The sequence below is a fragment of the Microplitis mediator genome, chromosome 6, assembly GCF_029852145.1.
Source record: "Microplitis mediator isolate UGA2020A chromosome 6, iyMicMedi2.1, whole genome shotgun sequence".
Classification (NCBI taxonomy): Eukaryota; Metazoa; Arthropoda; class Insecta; order Hymenoptera; family Braconidae; genus Microplitis; species Microplitis mediator.
In genome coordinates this window covers 20,690,558-20,708,090 of record NC_079974.1, presented here as the reverse complement: position 1 = coordinate 20,708,090, position 17,533 = coordinate 20,690,558, and the positions used below count along the sequence as shown (strand labels likewise).

The 17,533-nt window shown below is 30.7% G+C and overlaps 1 protein-coding gene and 1 long non-coding RNA gene across 3 annotated transcripts; one reads left to right on the top strand and one right to left on the bottom strand.

The window, feature by feature from the left end:
* Positions 1–164: 164 nt before the first annotated feature.
* Positions 165–4,043, bottom strand: LOC130669606 (uncharacterized). The gene is made up of 3 exons (XR_008990224.1): positions 3,718–4,043; positions 2,422–2,489; positions 165–1,002 (listed from the first exon to the last, which is right to left on the bottom strand). It is a non-coding gene; the product is annotated as an uncharacterized LOC130669606 (long non-coding RNA).
* On the top strand, positions 946–17,446 carry LOC130669602 (uncharacterized). 2 transcript variants are annotated; one of them, XM_057472589.1, is made up of 5 exons: positions 946–1,111; positions 4,977–5,084; positions 7,934–8,225; positions 8,306–8,501; positions 16,391–17,446. In XM_057472589.1, the coding sequence occupies exons 2-5, from the start codon at positions 4,979–4,981 to the stop codon at positions 17,444–17,446; spliced, it is 1,650 nt and encodes a 549-aa protein (XP_057328572.1). In that variant the 5' UTR covers positions 946–1,111; positions 4,977–4,978. The 2 variants fall into 2 exon arrangements, with proteins under 2 accessions (XP_057328572.1, XP_057328570.1); XM_057472587.1 differs by lacking the exon at positions 946–1,111 and adding an exon at positions 4,072–4,177.
* Positions 17,447–17,533: the final 87 nt, after the last annotated feature.

Below are 17,533 nucleotides of genomic sequence, written 5' to 3'. Positions count from 1 at the left end.
CTTATGACAAATGTCAGTCAATTGATTAGGAAGGATAGAGCAAGAAATGAAATTTTTTATTACCTGATCAGCAAAGTCAAATAAAAGGTTGCAAAATAATAACAATACGCATATTTATTTAAATTTCATTTATTTATTTATTTACAATTTGTAAATTTTCTCATGTCTTCACACTCACATTGATTTGTTGAAATAAAAACCGAAAATTGTTAATGATACTGAAGTTAGCCGACGTCTAATAATTTTTGAAATTTATTTGAAACGATAAATAATAAAAAAAAAATATTTGAAAAAATTGCACTTTTAGTTTTTTAAATTTTCTACATGTGGATATTTTTAGATTTTTTTTTTTGTAATTTATTTGTTGAAAAAAAAATCCGAAAATTTTTTATTGTCTGTTAACTTCAGAATCATAAAGTTTTTAAAATGATGAATTTAAAACAAAGTACTGAGGTAATTTTTAAATTACTCAATGTCCTGTAAAAAAATTTTAATCAAATCATTAAATTTTTTTTTTTTTTGTGAATTACAAATACTAGACATCTATCTTATTTAATTAATGACAAAACAATTAATAATTAAAATATTTCTAAACGGAGTAGATTTATTCGTCAGCTGGTTTTGAAAGTTAGCTCAACACTTCATTGACACTCTGGCATACTAATAAAAATTGCTTGACCTTGACGTGTTGAGAGTGGAGCACTACGAGGCGTGCAAAAGAATAATGAAATAAACGACAAAGAAAGAGAAATAAATATAAAGCAGTGTAACTTGATTCTATACTTGGATGACGTCATAAATACATCCAATCTTCTTACGAACTCCAATTTTTAAAAATGGCATGATTAAAAAAAAAATTATGAATTTATTAGTTTATAAATTTGAATAAAAATTAATTTTTTTATTGAAAAAAAATTTTGTGAAAAAATAAAAACCTTGGGGCTGATTTCCTGGTAGTGACTTAATAGGTGTTACTAATCTGGAGCGCTTTGTCTCTGCAGTCTGCAAAAAATTTTTAAATTTTTATTCTTTTTGAGAAAAACCGCCATTACAATTTTGCCGCAATTATCTAAAAACTGTATTATTATCCTTTTTAATTATAATAATTGAGGTAAATATTCATTTATTTTTTTGGTTACAGCGACTAAAAATTATTATTAATATAAATATAGCAGACATCAGACAAATTTAAAAGCAAAATATTCAAAACTATTATTACCAACTTTACCTTATTGATAACCTAAAACGGCGTCATTTTTTTTAAATTTAAAATTATAAATAATTTTTAAAAAAATATTTATATAAAATGAACTTATTAGTTTTCAAAATGTTTAGATGCGCATTTTTTAAATATTTTATTTTATAAATTATTTACTCTACTTATTTATAATTTAAAATTTGTCTGATGTATGCTACATTGCTCTCATCTTTCGGTATTATCTGTTTAAATTAATTCCCCATTGAAATTATTTTTTTAAGTTTATGGGTTGAAGTAAATATTATTATCATTTTTTTTCTATTAATTTATTTATTAAAAATTTTTTTCTATTTAAATGTTTAAAATATTTATTTATTAATTTTTTAGGTTACGGTGACTCAACATTATTATGAATATAAATATAGCAGACATCAGACAAATTTAAAAAAAAAATATTCAAAATTATTACCAACTTTACCTTATTGATAACCTAAAACGGCGTCATTTTTTTAAAATTTAAAATTATAAATAATTTTTAAAAAAATATTTATATAAAATGAACTTATTAGTTTTCAAAATGTTTAGATGGGCATTTTTTAAATATTTTATTTTATAAATTATTTACTCTACTTATTTATAATTTAAAATTTGTCTGATGTATGCTACATTACACTCATATTTCGGTATTATCCGTTTAAATTAATTCCCCATTGAAGTTATTTTTTTAAGTTTATGGGTTGAAGTAAATATTATTATCACTTTTTGTTTATTAATTTATTTATTAAAAATTTTTTTCTATTTAAATGTTTAAAATATTTATTTATTAATTTTTTAGGTTACAGTGACTCAACATTATTATGAATATGATTGTAGCAGACATCAGACAAATTTAAAATTATTAATTAATAGAGTAAATAATTAATAAAATAATAATTATAAACAATGGACTTATCAATTTGAAAATTTTTTAAATGCGCATTTTTTATGATCCTGGTTAGCAGACATTTAAAAATTTTTGAATTTTCATATTTAAACAAATAAATCGCGAAAAAATAAAATAAAAATATGCACATGTAGAAAATTTAAAAAACTACAGGTGCAATTTTCTCAAAAAAATTTTTTTTTTATGTTTTATCGTCTAAAAAAAAATCCAAAAATTATTAGACGTCTGCTAACTTCAGTGTCATCATTTTTTTATAATTATTATTTTATTAATTACTTACTCTATTAATTAATAATTTTAAATTTATCTGATATCTGCTCCATTCACACTCATAATAATTTTGAGTCACTGTAACCAAAAAAATGAATAAATTAATATTTTAAACATTTAAATAGAAATGATACTGAAGTTAGCAGACGTCTAATAATTTTTGGCTCTTTTTTTAAACAATAAATTATAAAAAAAAAAATATTTGAAAAAATTGCACTTGTAGTTTTTTAAATTTTCTACATGTGCACATTTTTATTTTATTTTTTTGCAATTGATTTGTTGAAAGACAAAAATTCAAAAATTTTTAAATGTCTGCTAACTTCAGGATCATAAATAAAAAACAATTTTTAATAAACGAATGAGTAAGAAAACAAAATATCAGCATTTAAAAATTAAAAACTTTGTTAAATAGTTGAATGAAAAAAATATGATACTGAAGTTAGCCGACGTCTAATAATTTTTGGATTTTTTTTTAGACAGTAAATTTAAAAAAAAAAAATTTTGAAAAAATTGCACCTGTAGTTTTTTAAATTTTCTACATGTGCATATTTTTAGTTTTTATTTTTTTTTGTTATTGATTTGTTGAAAAAAAAATCCGAAAATTTTAAATTGTCTGCTAACTTTAGAATCATAAAAAAATAGATATTTAACAATTAAAAAAAATTTTAAATAAATAAATTAATAAACAAAAAGTGATAATAATATTTACCTCAACCCATAAATTAAAAAAAATAATTTCCACGATGAGTGCGAATGTAGCAGACATCAAACAAATTTTAAATTATTAATAAATAGAATAAATAATTAATAGGATAAAATTTTTAAAAAATGGGCATTCATAAAATAAAAAATTAATAAGTGCATTTTTTATAAATAGTTTTTTTAAAATTATTTATAATTTTAAATTTGTCTGATGCTTACTACATTTACACTCATTACTGAAAGTATTGGACGTTGAAAAAAATTTTGTTTTTTCAAAGAAAAAGTAATAGTAAAAGTAACAAATAAAGTAATTTAAAACAAAAATTTAACACACACGTCAATAACTTTTAAAAACGTTTATGGTACTAACAATCTTGTATGATCCTAAAATTAGCAGATAGTTGACAATTTTTGAATTTTTTTTTAAACAATTAAATTTAAGAACAAAAAAAAACTAAAAATAGACACATGAAAAAAATTTTTAAAACTACTGGTGCAGATTTTTGGAATATTTTTTTTTCAAAAATCCAAAAATTAGTAGACGTCGGCCAATTTCAGTATCACCAATTTCGTTAGTAAAAATTATAAAATTGTCTGATAAGACCTTTAAACAGCTTTTAAATATCCACCATACTCTGATGCGTCATGATATAATCGTGGGCGTGGAATTTACTCAAACCAATCGAGATTTAACACATTTTTGTTAATTTTTACGCGTAAATTTATATGAAACTTAGTACTGGTTCAAATTAGAAATTTATTTTACTTTATAATTATATTTTTTAATTTTAATTATCTTTTAAAACAACCGACATCACAACCTACTGCTTCTTAGATAAGAATCTACGTATAGTAAGGCTACTGAGAGCTTGCTCATCATTTAATGGTGGGGGTATGGGGATTGCATGCAAACTGAAGGGAACGCTCTCAGTAGCTCCAGTATACTACTCGTGCTGCTAACGTAACCCAGTCCATCAGTCCATCAGTCGCATTCGAGCAACTGACTACTAACGGCTTTACGAACGTTAGCGAAACGCCACCATCAGTTAAAGTTATAAACTTCTGTAAGTCTACTCTTGACATTTAAAAATTCAATGGGTTTAAAAAAAAATATTATTCCCATAATGAATCAAATAATTATTTATAAAGAATTGTCATGATTATCGTTTTCACATTAAAGTCGACAAAAGTAGTATCCTCGTAGCGCTTGTAAAATAAATAGAAACTTTTTCTGATACTGAAGTTAGCCGATGTCTAATAATTTTTGAATTTTTTTAAAAACAATGAATTATAAAAAATAATATATTCAGAAACTTGCACCTAAGATGAAAGCAACAATTATTGACAGGGGTCCAATTATTGACACCCTGTCTTATTTTAAGTCATATTTAATTACCTACTACATGTATATTAATAATAATCGTATATATTTTAAAACGAACTTTATGATTAAACATGAAAAGAAATTTTCCTTGAAAATCACCATTAAATTCACTGTAATCGTGGGACGAATGGCACGACCTAATTATTTCTCGATAAGTGAGATAATTTTTGACTTTTTTTCAACAAATTTTACCGTAGTCTATAGACTTCATAAAATTTACCGAAAACCGACTAAAATTTACAGTATAATACCAAAAAATAAACAAATTTTTTCGTAATTTTTATTTCAAACATGATAATAAATAAAAGCTCCGTACTATGTCCCACGTTTACAATGAATTTAACGGTAATTTTTAAAGAAAATTTCTTTCCGTGAAGAATTGTAAAAAATTATTGTTAATGAGAAATATCAAATATATATTAATAAAAAAAAAAAAACATTTGTTTTTAAATTAATAAGAAAAAATTGACTGATTTCAGAAATGGATAAATTATTAGCAGTTCCGTCCACTAGTGGCATGGCTCAGCAGCCACCGAGGTCGCGATCGAGGTCTCCCAGTCCACACTGTCCGCACCGGCCAAAAGACAGTTAGTATTTTAATCATTTATTTATAAATATATAATTTCTAACTAATGATCTTAAGTTAAGAAATTATTTTCTTGAATCTTGACCTAATTTCGAAATATATCAGTATTTTGTTTCCAAACAAAAAGTGCTGCATCGAAAAATAAAATTATAAAAGAAAGAAATTTTTTTCTTCATTTAAGAATTTTAATTTTTTGGCTCAAAAAATTATTTATTAAATTAACACAATTCAAAATTTTTAAACAAGAATCAGATTTTTTTGAAAAAATTATTCTTAAATCAAGATAATTTTTCTAAAAATGTGGAAACTTTAAAAACGTACAATGGAAATAAAAAGCAAAAACATACTTTTCATTTATAAACGTCTGAATAGTAACTCATTCATTCAGATTTTTTTTTTAAACAACGACAAAACTCAAGTTAATAGAAAAATACATTTTTTCTATTAAATGATCTAGATATTAAATAAAAAGTCGAGACAATAAATTTATATGCCCCCTTACAGCTATCGGTATCTGTCTCAGAATTCGTAAGGACCTATAAAAAAAAAGAAAAGATAACAATATTCAAATAATTTTACGATTGGAAAAGTAAAAAATTTAAATGACTTTAATATGTGTACTAGACGTCGACCTGATTAAAAAACTGAATTCGATCGAATTAAACAGAATTAAATTTTTAATTCTATTTAATTCAGATAAATTCTGTTAATTCGGCACCTAACTTAAAAATGAATTCTGTCTAATTCGGCAGGAAAACCGGAATTTGTCCGAATTGAAACGAATTTGAATAATTCTATTCGGTTTAATTCTGATTAATTCGAAAATAATTCTCCAATTTCTGTTTCTGAATCCGAATTGAACTAAATTAAAACGAATTTGAAATTTTTAAATCGGTTTTATTCTGTTTAATTCAAATTCAAATTTTCAATTCAGTTGAATTCTGTTTTGCAGAATTCGACAGAATATGACAGAATTAAAATTTTTAATTCGGTCGAATTCAGTTGTTTAATCAGGGCATCGAGATGCCAAATAAGTCATATTATTTTTTAAGTTAAAACGTTGATCATCGAGAAGTTATTATTGAAAATAATTTTTGCTATCTTAATTTATGATATCACATATACGTGAAATATCTAGTACAATTTGATTATTGATTGAGCTCAACTGGCTATTTAGGCAAAAAAAAAAATCCATGTCAATGCAGTCAGCACGGGCGAATCGGTCAGTAATCGATAATATTCCGATTTTACCGATCATTAGGTTTTCAAATCCACGCCAGGCGCACAGACATGTCAGTGCACTTCCGTTAAGCTCAACGCATGGCTAACGGGTCACCCAACCAAATAGTAACCGTGCTACATAATACTTACCACCTCCTTTTTTCTTAACTCATGATATAAACAAATGGGTTTTTCCAAAGTCCAAAACCAAATAATAACAATCGACAAAATGTAGATACGACCAATCGGAAAAATTCATTTGTTTATAACATTAGTTAAGAAAAAATGGGTCTATCAGTTAGACCAGCCCCAAAACATCCCGCTATTTTCGAGCTCTTTGAACTCGAGAAATTGTTGTGAATAGATTTTCGAGCTATTTGGGCTCGAAAATACTTTTGCATGACGTTCTTTTCAAAAAATAAAATACATTTTCTATCATTTTTTCTCCAACGATATCTCTCAAACGAATGGACCGATTTTGAAAGTTGAGGTGGCATTCAACGCAGCTTCCAAAGTTTTAAAGCTGAGTAGAGTTTGGAATCAATCCATCAAGCACATTACAAGATATTCGAAGTAAAAACATTTAAAAAAATATATTATTTTTTGAATATCTCTGAACGAGCCTTACCTACCAGGCTCAATTTTTCACAGCTTTTAGATATTAAGTAACCGCGTCAGATGTAAACTTAACGATGTAAATCGGTCCATCCGCTCAAAAGTTACAGATATTTACGTATGTACGTACGTACACAAATACATACACTCGGACATAATCTTGAAATTAGTCAGAATAGCTTCCTAGGATCTCGAAACGTCAAGATTTAATAGAAATTCGATATCCGAAAATCGGACCGAAACAAATAACATCCCGAATTTGTGAAAATTCTGTAATTTCAATAGCGGAAGTTAAAAAATTTAGCCGGACGATACGACCGAAATTCGTTTTGGAAAAAACGATGTCGAAGGGTCATATTGACATTTTACCGATTTTTTCGGTCGATATTGGACTTTAAAATAATAAATTTGTCCATAACATTAGTTAAGAAAGAGAAGAATATTCTCCGGACGATAAGATAGCAATTCATTTCCGACATTTAGCCGATTTCTTTTTTCTTTTATTTTTAATGTAAAAAACTTAGAAATATTCCGGCCTATCGAGCGTCTATTGCAATTTGGCGGAGAAAGAGCGTGTGCTCTAGGCATCACGTCGTATGATAGGGAGAGGTCCGGGCGCCTAGCCTGTCTTTTCGTCATATCTCACTAAATATTTGAGATACAGAGAAACACTTTTGTTGAAGGTGTTACCTTTTCATGTATTTTCTCATTCTGATCAGATTTAGTTTTTTAACTTCTACAACAAACCAGCGGTTCGAGAGTTATTTTGATTTAAACAATAAAATTAATTTTAACGATTGTTTGCACTTTTTTTGAACGAAATGGACTCAATTTTCGTAATTCTTGGCCGAAAATACGGAAGAAACCGTTTGGTCCACCTTTGGCCAATAAATGTACTCAGGCTCTCCTCTTCAGCCGGAGGACTAGAACGGCTACATTTGCCGAAAGCAATGCACGGTGTTACAGTAAAACTATACAAAAAATTAATGAAAAAAAATTTAATTAACCTTACAGAATTCATCACAATCTTCCAGACATTCGAAAATGCATTCCAGGACGGAATGCATTTACAAAAAGTCGGAGAGAGGACGTTGAAATACAACAATACAAACATCGAAGTTGATTGTATTTCAACGTCACCAAACCAGTCCCTGGAATATATAAAAAAACAAAACAAAAAAGGAACCTGCGTCATTTTGTTTGGGCGTAGTGGCGCAGGTAAAACGGCATCCTTGGTTGGATATGGGCAGTTCGGAGGGATGATTCGGGAGTACCATGGAGGTTGCCCAGATAACTTGGAATTAAGGTACTAATTATATTGATATCGAGTTCCATGATTCGACGATCGCACGAATGATGAAGATTAATTGCCATTGTTCCTTACAGAGCACTAGAAGTAAGAAATAGGACGGGCCGTGATTTAGTCGCCCTGGAGGATCCCTGGACGAACGTCGAGAGGCTGGATTGGGGGAGAGTCGAGGCTGGCCGTATTGAAGACCTCAATCGAGTGATGAAGGCGCGGACAACAATAAAAACCGGCCTGAACGCTAGATCGTCCAGGACGATTTTATACGTCGAAGTGGTAAGTTTTTTCAATAATTATAAAAAAATAATAATTATTTTAATGGAGCTTTTTTTGAAGCTTGAACGAACCGCAGTCTGCCCATTCCCACTTTAACAGTTGATAGCTGCTCTTAACTCCTAGAACTATAATTAAAAACATATTTCCTCAAAAAATAGTATTAATTCAACTCGTTTTTGACCCAACTAGAACCAGAAAAAAAGTATATCGTGTCATGTATGTCAGTAATAAAGCTTTTTTTAAGGCTCGAGTGAACCACCGTCTGCCCGTTCCCACTTCGATAGCTGCTCTTAATTCTAATCATTCTGATTGGATACTTATTCGACTTATAAATACAATTAATTAATTAATGTAACGGGGCCGTTAAGTCCACTTCCGTTTGACGGGAGGCTGATAGCTAACCGTTTTGGTCATACTCGCGCTGCGTGGTCCCTATTTATATCATCAATTTCCACCATATATTATACAAGCGAAATATGAACATAAGCTTACATTAGATTACCCATTAGGCATGCATCGCATGTGGGTGCGTCACCAACAACCACCACGAGTCCGACCTCATTTGGACCTAAACACTCCCATCTCAGGATATAGAGAGACTCCTGGTCGAAGTGGAGTTTGGAATTTTTCTCCCATGGTACCAGACTCCAGCTTTGGTCAACCGCTTGCATAGATTAGTGGTGGGACGCAAGTTCTCCCCATACCCTATGTAAAGGGCTTCTCTACTTGTACCTTTCGGGTTCCCAACAAGCAATTATTCGCTTTTTCGTCCCCTGCTAGATTTTCTACTTTCCCCAAGCCAGTAGCACACTAATTATTCAAGCCAAATTAAAGTTTAGAGCAGCTTGGGGGGTTTTATAAATACAAATGGTTTAACTTATTTCCGACTCAATATGCTTTTACTATACAATATCTTACTAAGCTCACTCAGGATTCAGTTCGGCCGAACACGCTAAATATAACTGTAGGCACCTAATTTTATTGCTTTATGACAGGAAAGGATTTAGTCGCCAAATGTTTAAATATTATAGCCCACAGAAATTAGCCAAATCGGCGGTGCCAACTGGAAATTGATCGAAAAATTATAATTTTTTGAAATTTTGATACCAAGTAGGATAATAAGAAATTCTAACAAGTATCTAATGGCGGTCTCAATTTGTTTATAAATAATAGGCAAACAAAAAAAACGTAAATTAAAAATTAAATATCTCTGAAACTATCAATCTGGCGGGTTAAGTTTTCACATAAAATTTGTAGAGCTTAATAAAATCTACAATTTTGCTTCAGGGTAAATCCCCGTCAGACTGATAGTTTATTAGTTATTAACAATCGAAGTTTTATAAACAAATTGAGTTAGCAAGTTGAAAAATCAACCGATTTGATTTTTTCTTTTTTCCACATATTTCTGGTAATAAAAGGAACATTTTTAACATTTTTCAAAATTTTTATCTCAAAAATTTGATTTTTAAAAATCAAAAAACCGTTTTTTCTTTGGAAGCCAATATCTCCGAAACTAAATTTACTACAGCACTCGCACCTATTCTAAAAAATCTAGAATTTAATTGCGAAAAACTCGGCTATTTTGAAAAAAATTAATTTTTGATTGGGGTCAAATAATAGCGAGTTGAACGCGAGCGGATTTTCGATAAAGCGAGCGCGTTCGCTACCCGGACTGATGGTAGAGGGGGAACTCAACAGTAGTGCTCAACTGATATCGGCTCCCCAAGCACGGTACAACTGTTCTAACCTTATTATTGGTTTATTTGTAAATAAATATCAGTTGAGCACTACTGTTGAGTTCCCCCTCTACCATCAATCCGGGTAGCGAACGCGCTCGCTTTATCGAAAATCCGCTCGCGTTCAACTCGCTATTATTTGACCCCAATCAAAAATTAATTTTTTTCAAAATAGCCGAGTTTTTCGCAATTAAATTCTAGATTTTTTAGAATAGGTGCGAGTGCTGTAGTAAATTTAGTTTCGGAGATATTGGCTTCCAAAGAAAAAGCGGTTTTTTGATTTTTAAAAATCAAATTTTTGAGATAAAAATTTTGAAAAATGTTAAAAATGTTCCTTTTATTACCAGAAATATGTGGAAAAAAGAAAAAATCAAATCGGTTGATTTTTCAACTTGCTAGCTCAATTTGTTTATAATACTTCGATTGTTAATAACTAATAAACTATCAGTCTGACGGGGATTTACCCAGAAGCAAAATTGTAGATTTTATTAAGCTCTACAAATTTTATGTGAAAACTTAACCCGCCGGATTGATAGTTTCAGAGATATTTAATTTTTAATTTACGTTTTTTTTGTTTGCCTATTATTTATAAACAAATTGAGACCGCCATTAGATACTTGTTAGAATTTCTTATTATCCTACTTGGTATCAAAATTTCAAAAAATTATAATTTTTCGATCAATTTCCAGTTGGCACCGCCAAACTAGGTAAAACTGACTAATTTCTGTGGGCTATTATTTAGAGTTTTTCCGAGCATACCGTGATAATCACCGTTTCATGTACACTGAATAAAAGTATAAATCCCACCCTCATAAATTTAAGTGATATCGCAATACTTGGTATTGCGAATAAGGTAAAGTACCCAGTACTTGAACACTTCTAAAAATAAAACCAGTAGTTGAACAGACTTTTAGAATTGTTGTTATACAAAATCCGTATTTATATTATGAGTAATATGCGCATCTTATAATTATTCAATGAAACAGTAATTGATTTCTGTAAGTTTTTTCAATTATAAGTCAAAAAAATTATATATTTTTTAACTTTAAAGTTGACATGTCGAGAATATCCGATAGATGCTATTTTTTTTCATGAAAAAGATTCTATACCGTAAACTGTACAATCAGTTAAAAAAACGATATATCATCAATTTAAGTAAAAAAAATTGTACCACCTAATGAAATAGTCTTTTCTAAATACTATATATTTTTTGCAAAGACATAAACTAAAATTCTTATATTAAATTTTAGCGTCTAACTATACCTCCCAATGATCAAAGTGGTACCCAAAACTTGAACAACATGGCGTTACATGTTCAAGTATTGGGTCCATGTTATTTTCATGGCAGCAGTGGGTGAACAGCGCGAAATTTATTCTAGTGCAATAACAAATAATTTAATTTAATTATTTATCTTTTAAAAAAGATATATGAAAATATAGCATGAGTGATTCATCAACAATCGGTGTAATAATTTTAAGTGATTTCGTGTGAAAACGTATCTATTTCATCAAAATAAATTTTTATTATTTTCTAATCAAAAAACGTTCATAACATATAGATAAGATGAAAATTGTGAATAACATTTATTTATTGAGAAAAAATAATCCGTTACAATTAGTAAAGTTTACAACAAAGCTTGTTAAATATTTAAAAACTTTAAAAATTATACCAGAAACTATTTAGATCTAAATGATTAAATTATTGTTCTGTCCTTGTAATAAAAAAATTATATTTATAATAAATAAATAAAAGTATTTATGATTTTCAAGTCAGGTAACAGTTCATTTTTTGTGGTGTTTTTAGTTTATAATAATTAATTCATTAGTAATAAAAAATGTAATTAAAAAATTAAATACAAATGTTTCTTATTTTTAAATGATCATATTAAGTATTCACAGCATTATTTTTAATATTATTTAATAATATGTTATAATTCTTTTGATATTTCAATAAAACGTTGAAAAATTTTGGTGTGTCTATTGCCATATATTTTATTAGTTCAACTACTGCTCCCGGAGTGTTCAACTACTGCGGCTTGTCAGATGAGTTGATTGTTCAACTACTACTCCTTTCATAGTCTATTTTAAAAACGTTGTCAGAATATAAATATTCAATTATCTGCATTATTTTGCGCTTCAATCAATTCAAAATTGTTTATATTTTCATGAAAATCATTAATTTGAACTAATCATTACAACTACACTAATGCAAAAAATTAAAGGAGCAGAAAAATTTTATAAATTTTTTAGTGATTTTTGGAAGGCTGTAACTTGGTGAAAAAAAATGGTATCGAAAATTTAAAAAAAGCATTTTATAGCTTGAAATCTCTAGTTTAAGTGTATTTTTTTCAAAATTTTTTAAAAGCTCCGATTATTGCGCAAACATGAGAAATACCGCGAGCCAAAAAATTTCTAAATTTTTTTTTTTTTTCCGAAGAGCCCACGGACCGCGGAAAAATTCTTTCAACTAAACGAATGCATACATCGTTTAGCAAATTTATTCAGCTTCAATTTGGTTTTTTTTTTAACCCCGTAAGACGATTTGTCGCAGAGATATCAGCCTTCAAACAGAAAATGATCCTTTTGGCTTTGATCTTCGATATTTCAGGTACCAATGATCGCACAGAAAGTTGAAGGGCGGCGTTGAAAACTTGAATAAATTCCCTACAAGACCCTGTCATCATTTTTTGAAAAAAAAAAATTTTTTTTATTTTTAACATCCATTAGAAGAAAGTACAAAAAAATGACTTTTTTTGGTTTTTTAGTAAATCAACCGCTACTCTGCAAATATCGATAAAAAAAATAATGTTGCCAGGGACTTTTTTAGCTTAATGTACCCCCAAGACCCCTGTAAATTTTTAAATTGATCCATGGAACCGTTTTTTGGGAATCATCGATCAAAGTTTAGCTAAACAATTAAAGGAGCAAGTTTTGTTCCTTTAATTGTGCAATCATAATCAATATGAAAAAATTTTTTTTTTTCGACTTTTCTCAAATTTTTGCGTTGGTAACTCAGCAAATGCAAGGAAATGACAAAAAAAATAAAAAATTTCCAAAAAATGTCAAAAAAAAATTTAGAACACAAAAAACAAGTTTCAAATTTTTTTTTTCTTCGATTTTTTTTTGACATTTTTTGGAAATTTTTTATTTTTTTTGTCATTTCCTTGCATTTGCTGAGTTACCAACGCAAAAATTTGAGAAAAGTCGAAAAAAAAAAATTTTTTCATATTGATTATGATTGCACAATTAAAGGAACAAAACTTGCTCCTTTAATTGTTTAGCTAAACTTTGATCGATGATTCCCAAAAAACGGTTCCATGGATCAATTTAAAAATTTACAGGGGTCTTGGGGGTACATTAAGCTAAAAAAGTCCCTGGCAACATTATTTTTTTTATCGATATTTGCAGAGTAGCGGTTGATTTACTAAAAAACCAAAAAAAGTCATTTTTTTGTACTTTCTTCTAATGGATGTTAAAAATAAAAAAAATTTTTTTTTTCAAAAAATGATGACAGGGTCTTGTAGGGAATTTATTCAAGTTTTCAACGCCGCCCTTCAACTTTCTGTGCGATCATTGGTACCTGAAATATCGAAGATCAAAGCCAAAAGGATCATTTTCTGTTTGAAGGCTGATATCTCTGCGACAAATCGTCTTACGGGGTTAAAAAAAAAACCAAATTGAAGCTGAATAAATTTGCTAAACGATGTATGCATTCGTTTAGTTGAAAGAATTTTTCCGCGGTCCGTGGGCTCTTCGGAAAAAAAAAAAAAATTTAGAAATTTTTTGGCTCGCGGTATTTCTCATGTTTGCGCAATAATCGGAGCTTTTAAAAAATTTTGAAAAAAATACACTTAAACTAGAGATTTCAAGCTATAAAATGCTTTTTTTAAATTTTCGATACCATTTTTTTTCACCAAGTTACAGCCTTCCAAAAATCACTAAAAAATTTATAAAATTTTTCTGCTCCTTTAATTTTTTGCATTAGTGTATATTTATTTAAAGTAGGGTCAAATACGTTTTGAAACCTGTTCAACTACTGGGTACTTTACCTTATACTCATACCAAATATAAGTCTCAACGCAATATTTTTTAACACTACACTTAAACCCGTTTAAGGAACTATATTTTTTTTCCGAGTATACTCCTTTATATAAATCTATAAATCATTAAATGAATGGTATATCATGTTTCCAATTATAGTTATACTCCTTCTACACGGAGAAAATTTTATGGTAAAAGTTACCATCAAGTTATAGTACAATTTTTAAACTGAATTATATGATTGATAATATCATTTAAATTATTAAATAAACAATCTAAATGGTAGTGTCTACCATCTGTATGGTAAAGTTTACAATTATTTATGATAATCAGAAATTATAACTGTTATTATCTAAAATAATTACTACTATTATAAAAAATCATAATTCTTAATAACCTGACGGTAATGGTTACTATCAGCCAAAATAATGATGACCATCTAAGCTAATAAAAAATTAAAATATAAACGTTATCGTCAGACGCTTGTCTATGTGTAATTTGATTAACTGGGGAAGTGATTAATTTCACACACACACACACACACACACACACACACACACACACACACACACACACACACACACACACACACACACACACACACACACACACACACACACACACACACACACACACACACACACACACACACACACACACACACACACACACACACACACACACACACACACACACACACACACACACACACACACACACACACACACACACACACACACACACACACACACACACACACATACATATATCTACGCATGTGCGCACTCACACGCACACACACGCACATGCATACATACATACATACATATATCTACGCATGTTCACACGCACACACATGCATACGTACATATATCTACGCATGTGCACACACACGCACACACACACACACACACACATGCATGCATACATACATACATATATCTACGCATGTTCACACGCACACACACAGACATGCATACATACATATATCTACGCATGTGCGCACACACACGCACATGCATACATACATACATACATATATCTACGCATGTTCACACACACACACATGTATACGTACATATATCTACGCATGTGCACACACACGCACACACACACACACACACATGCATGCATACATACATACATATATCTACGCATGTTCACACGCACACACACAGACATGCATACATACATACATATATCTACGCATGTTCACACACACACACACACACACACACACACACACACACACACACACACACACACACACACACACACACACACACACACACACACACACACACACACACACACACACACACACACACACACACACACACACACACACACACACACACACACACACACACATGCATGCATGCATACATACATATATCTACGCATGTGCACACACACGCGCGCGCACGCACATGCATACATGCATACATACATACATATATCTACGCATGTTCACACACACACACACACACACACACACACACACACACACACACACATATATATATATATATATATATATATATATCTGCGCATGTGCACATGCACGCACACATGTACATAAATACGGGGCCGCACACGTACCCGCACACATGCGCACATTTACCCCACACATGCGCGCACACCCGCACGACCATATGTACACACACGTGCACACATATACCCCACACGTACACACGCACACTCACGCGAGCACACACACATTCTTAGTTAAGAATTTTTACAACTTTGAATGGTAAGTGTTACCATCTTCTATTGTAACAATTATAATTTTCAATAATTAAAATTAGCATTTTCGATAGTCACCGTTACCATCATCAATTGTAATCATTACAATCTTTAATAGTTATAATTAGCATTTTCAATAGTAACCGTTATCATCATCAATTGTAACTGTTATCATTTTTAATAGTAAAACTAATCATTTTACCGGTGATAAAATGCTATTACCATTTTAGATGGTTAAAATTACAAATGTTGTATTGTAAATAGTACCATTAAATTTTCTCCGTGTAGTTAAGTTTAATAATCATAAATTTACCTCGTTTTAGCTATTCCTTATCTCATTACACAATTTTTTTGTTCTCAATTTAGACTAATGTCCAGACTCAAGATCGAGTCTTCTTCATCGACATGCCCGGGTCACAAGGAGCGGATGCTGCAGATGCTGCAACTCTGACAACTGCAGAAAAAGATCTCGTGAGCTCTACTCGGCGAACTTTCGTCAACGACCTCAGTTCATTCAAACACTATATTATCGATTATAATATCCCTCTGTCCGGCACACCATATTTGAATGAGCTGAGGCGGCGGATTTACGGTGACCGTACAAACGTTTCGAATTCGAACATGTTTCTTGTCGTTTGTGCGTCGTCACCGCTGAATGAAGCCAATACGATGGAGGTCGGTAATCTATTGCGGGACATTAGCTTACAACGGGACCCAAATTTACAGCGGGGTTCTAACCGATCTCCATCCCCGAACATCAATGCTGGAGAGCCGAGTAGAGACTCGTTAATGCGGGCCAACCAAGAACTCCGGGCTGAGAATGAGCGCCTTCGCCTAGAGCTCAATAGACTGCGCCTGGAAAATGAAGATCTTAGGCGAAGGCTATCAGATCACGAACAAGAGCGAGTGTTGGATGGTGTTGAGCACGAAGTTGCGGCGGAAGCAGAAGTGGAGGCAGAAGTGGCAGTAGCAGCTGGTGTGGCGAGGGCAGAAGAGGAAGAAGAAGTGTCAGATGAACAAGAGAACGATGATGAAGATAATGAAGATGATGAAGATAATGAAGAGGAATCCGATGACGATGATTCTTTTCTTGGCGTGCCTGGTTTATTAAGACCAGAGTTTTTATTCAAAGGTACCTGGTATGCCGTAGACCAGCCTGCAAACTATAACAGCATCGACTGGAATGCGACCATCTTGCAGGTTGGTCCTACGGATTATAAGTGCCTTCGATGTAAGAAAACATTCTGGAAATGCCGCATCCGACCACACGTCTGGTTTGCGGAGTTGAAAGGGAAGGTACTGTGCAAAATATGCAATCAACCCTTTGCACATTTACAGTACCTTCATGAACAACACCGCAAAAACTGCAAAGGGCAGAAGCTCAAGCCAGGACGTCCCAAGAAAAGAAGAAACAATAAATAAACCTGCTTCGGTTACTCATGCCTAAATCTTGTCTTGTCATCCTGCAAAACGACACTCTCATCGCAGCACATCAAAAGTATTCCCCTG

Bases quoted from the DNA above. Each gene is read 5' to 3' on its own strand.
- LOC130669602 (XM_057472589.1), top strand. From the start codon at position 4,979: ATGGATAAATTATTAGCAGTTCCGTCCACTAGTGGCATGGCTCAGCAG. The intron at 5,085-7,933 runs GTTAGTATTTTA...TTAACCTTACAG, and splicing joins TCCGCACCGGCCAAAAGACA to AATTCATCACAATCTTCCAG. The intron at 8,502-16,390 runs GTAAGTTTTTTC...TTCTCAATTTAG, and splicing joins CGATTTTATACGTCGAAGTG to ACTAATGTCCAGACTCAAGA.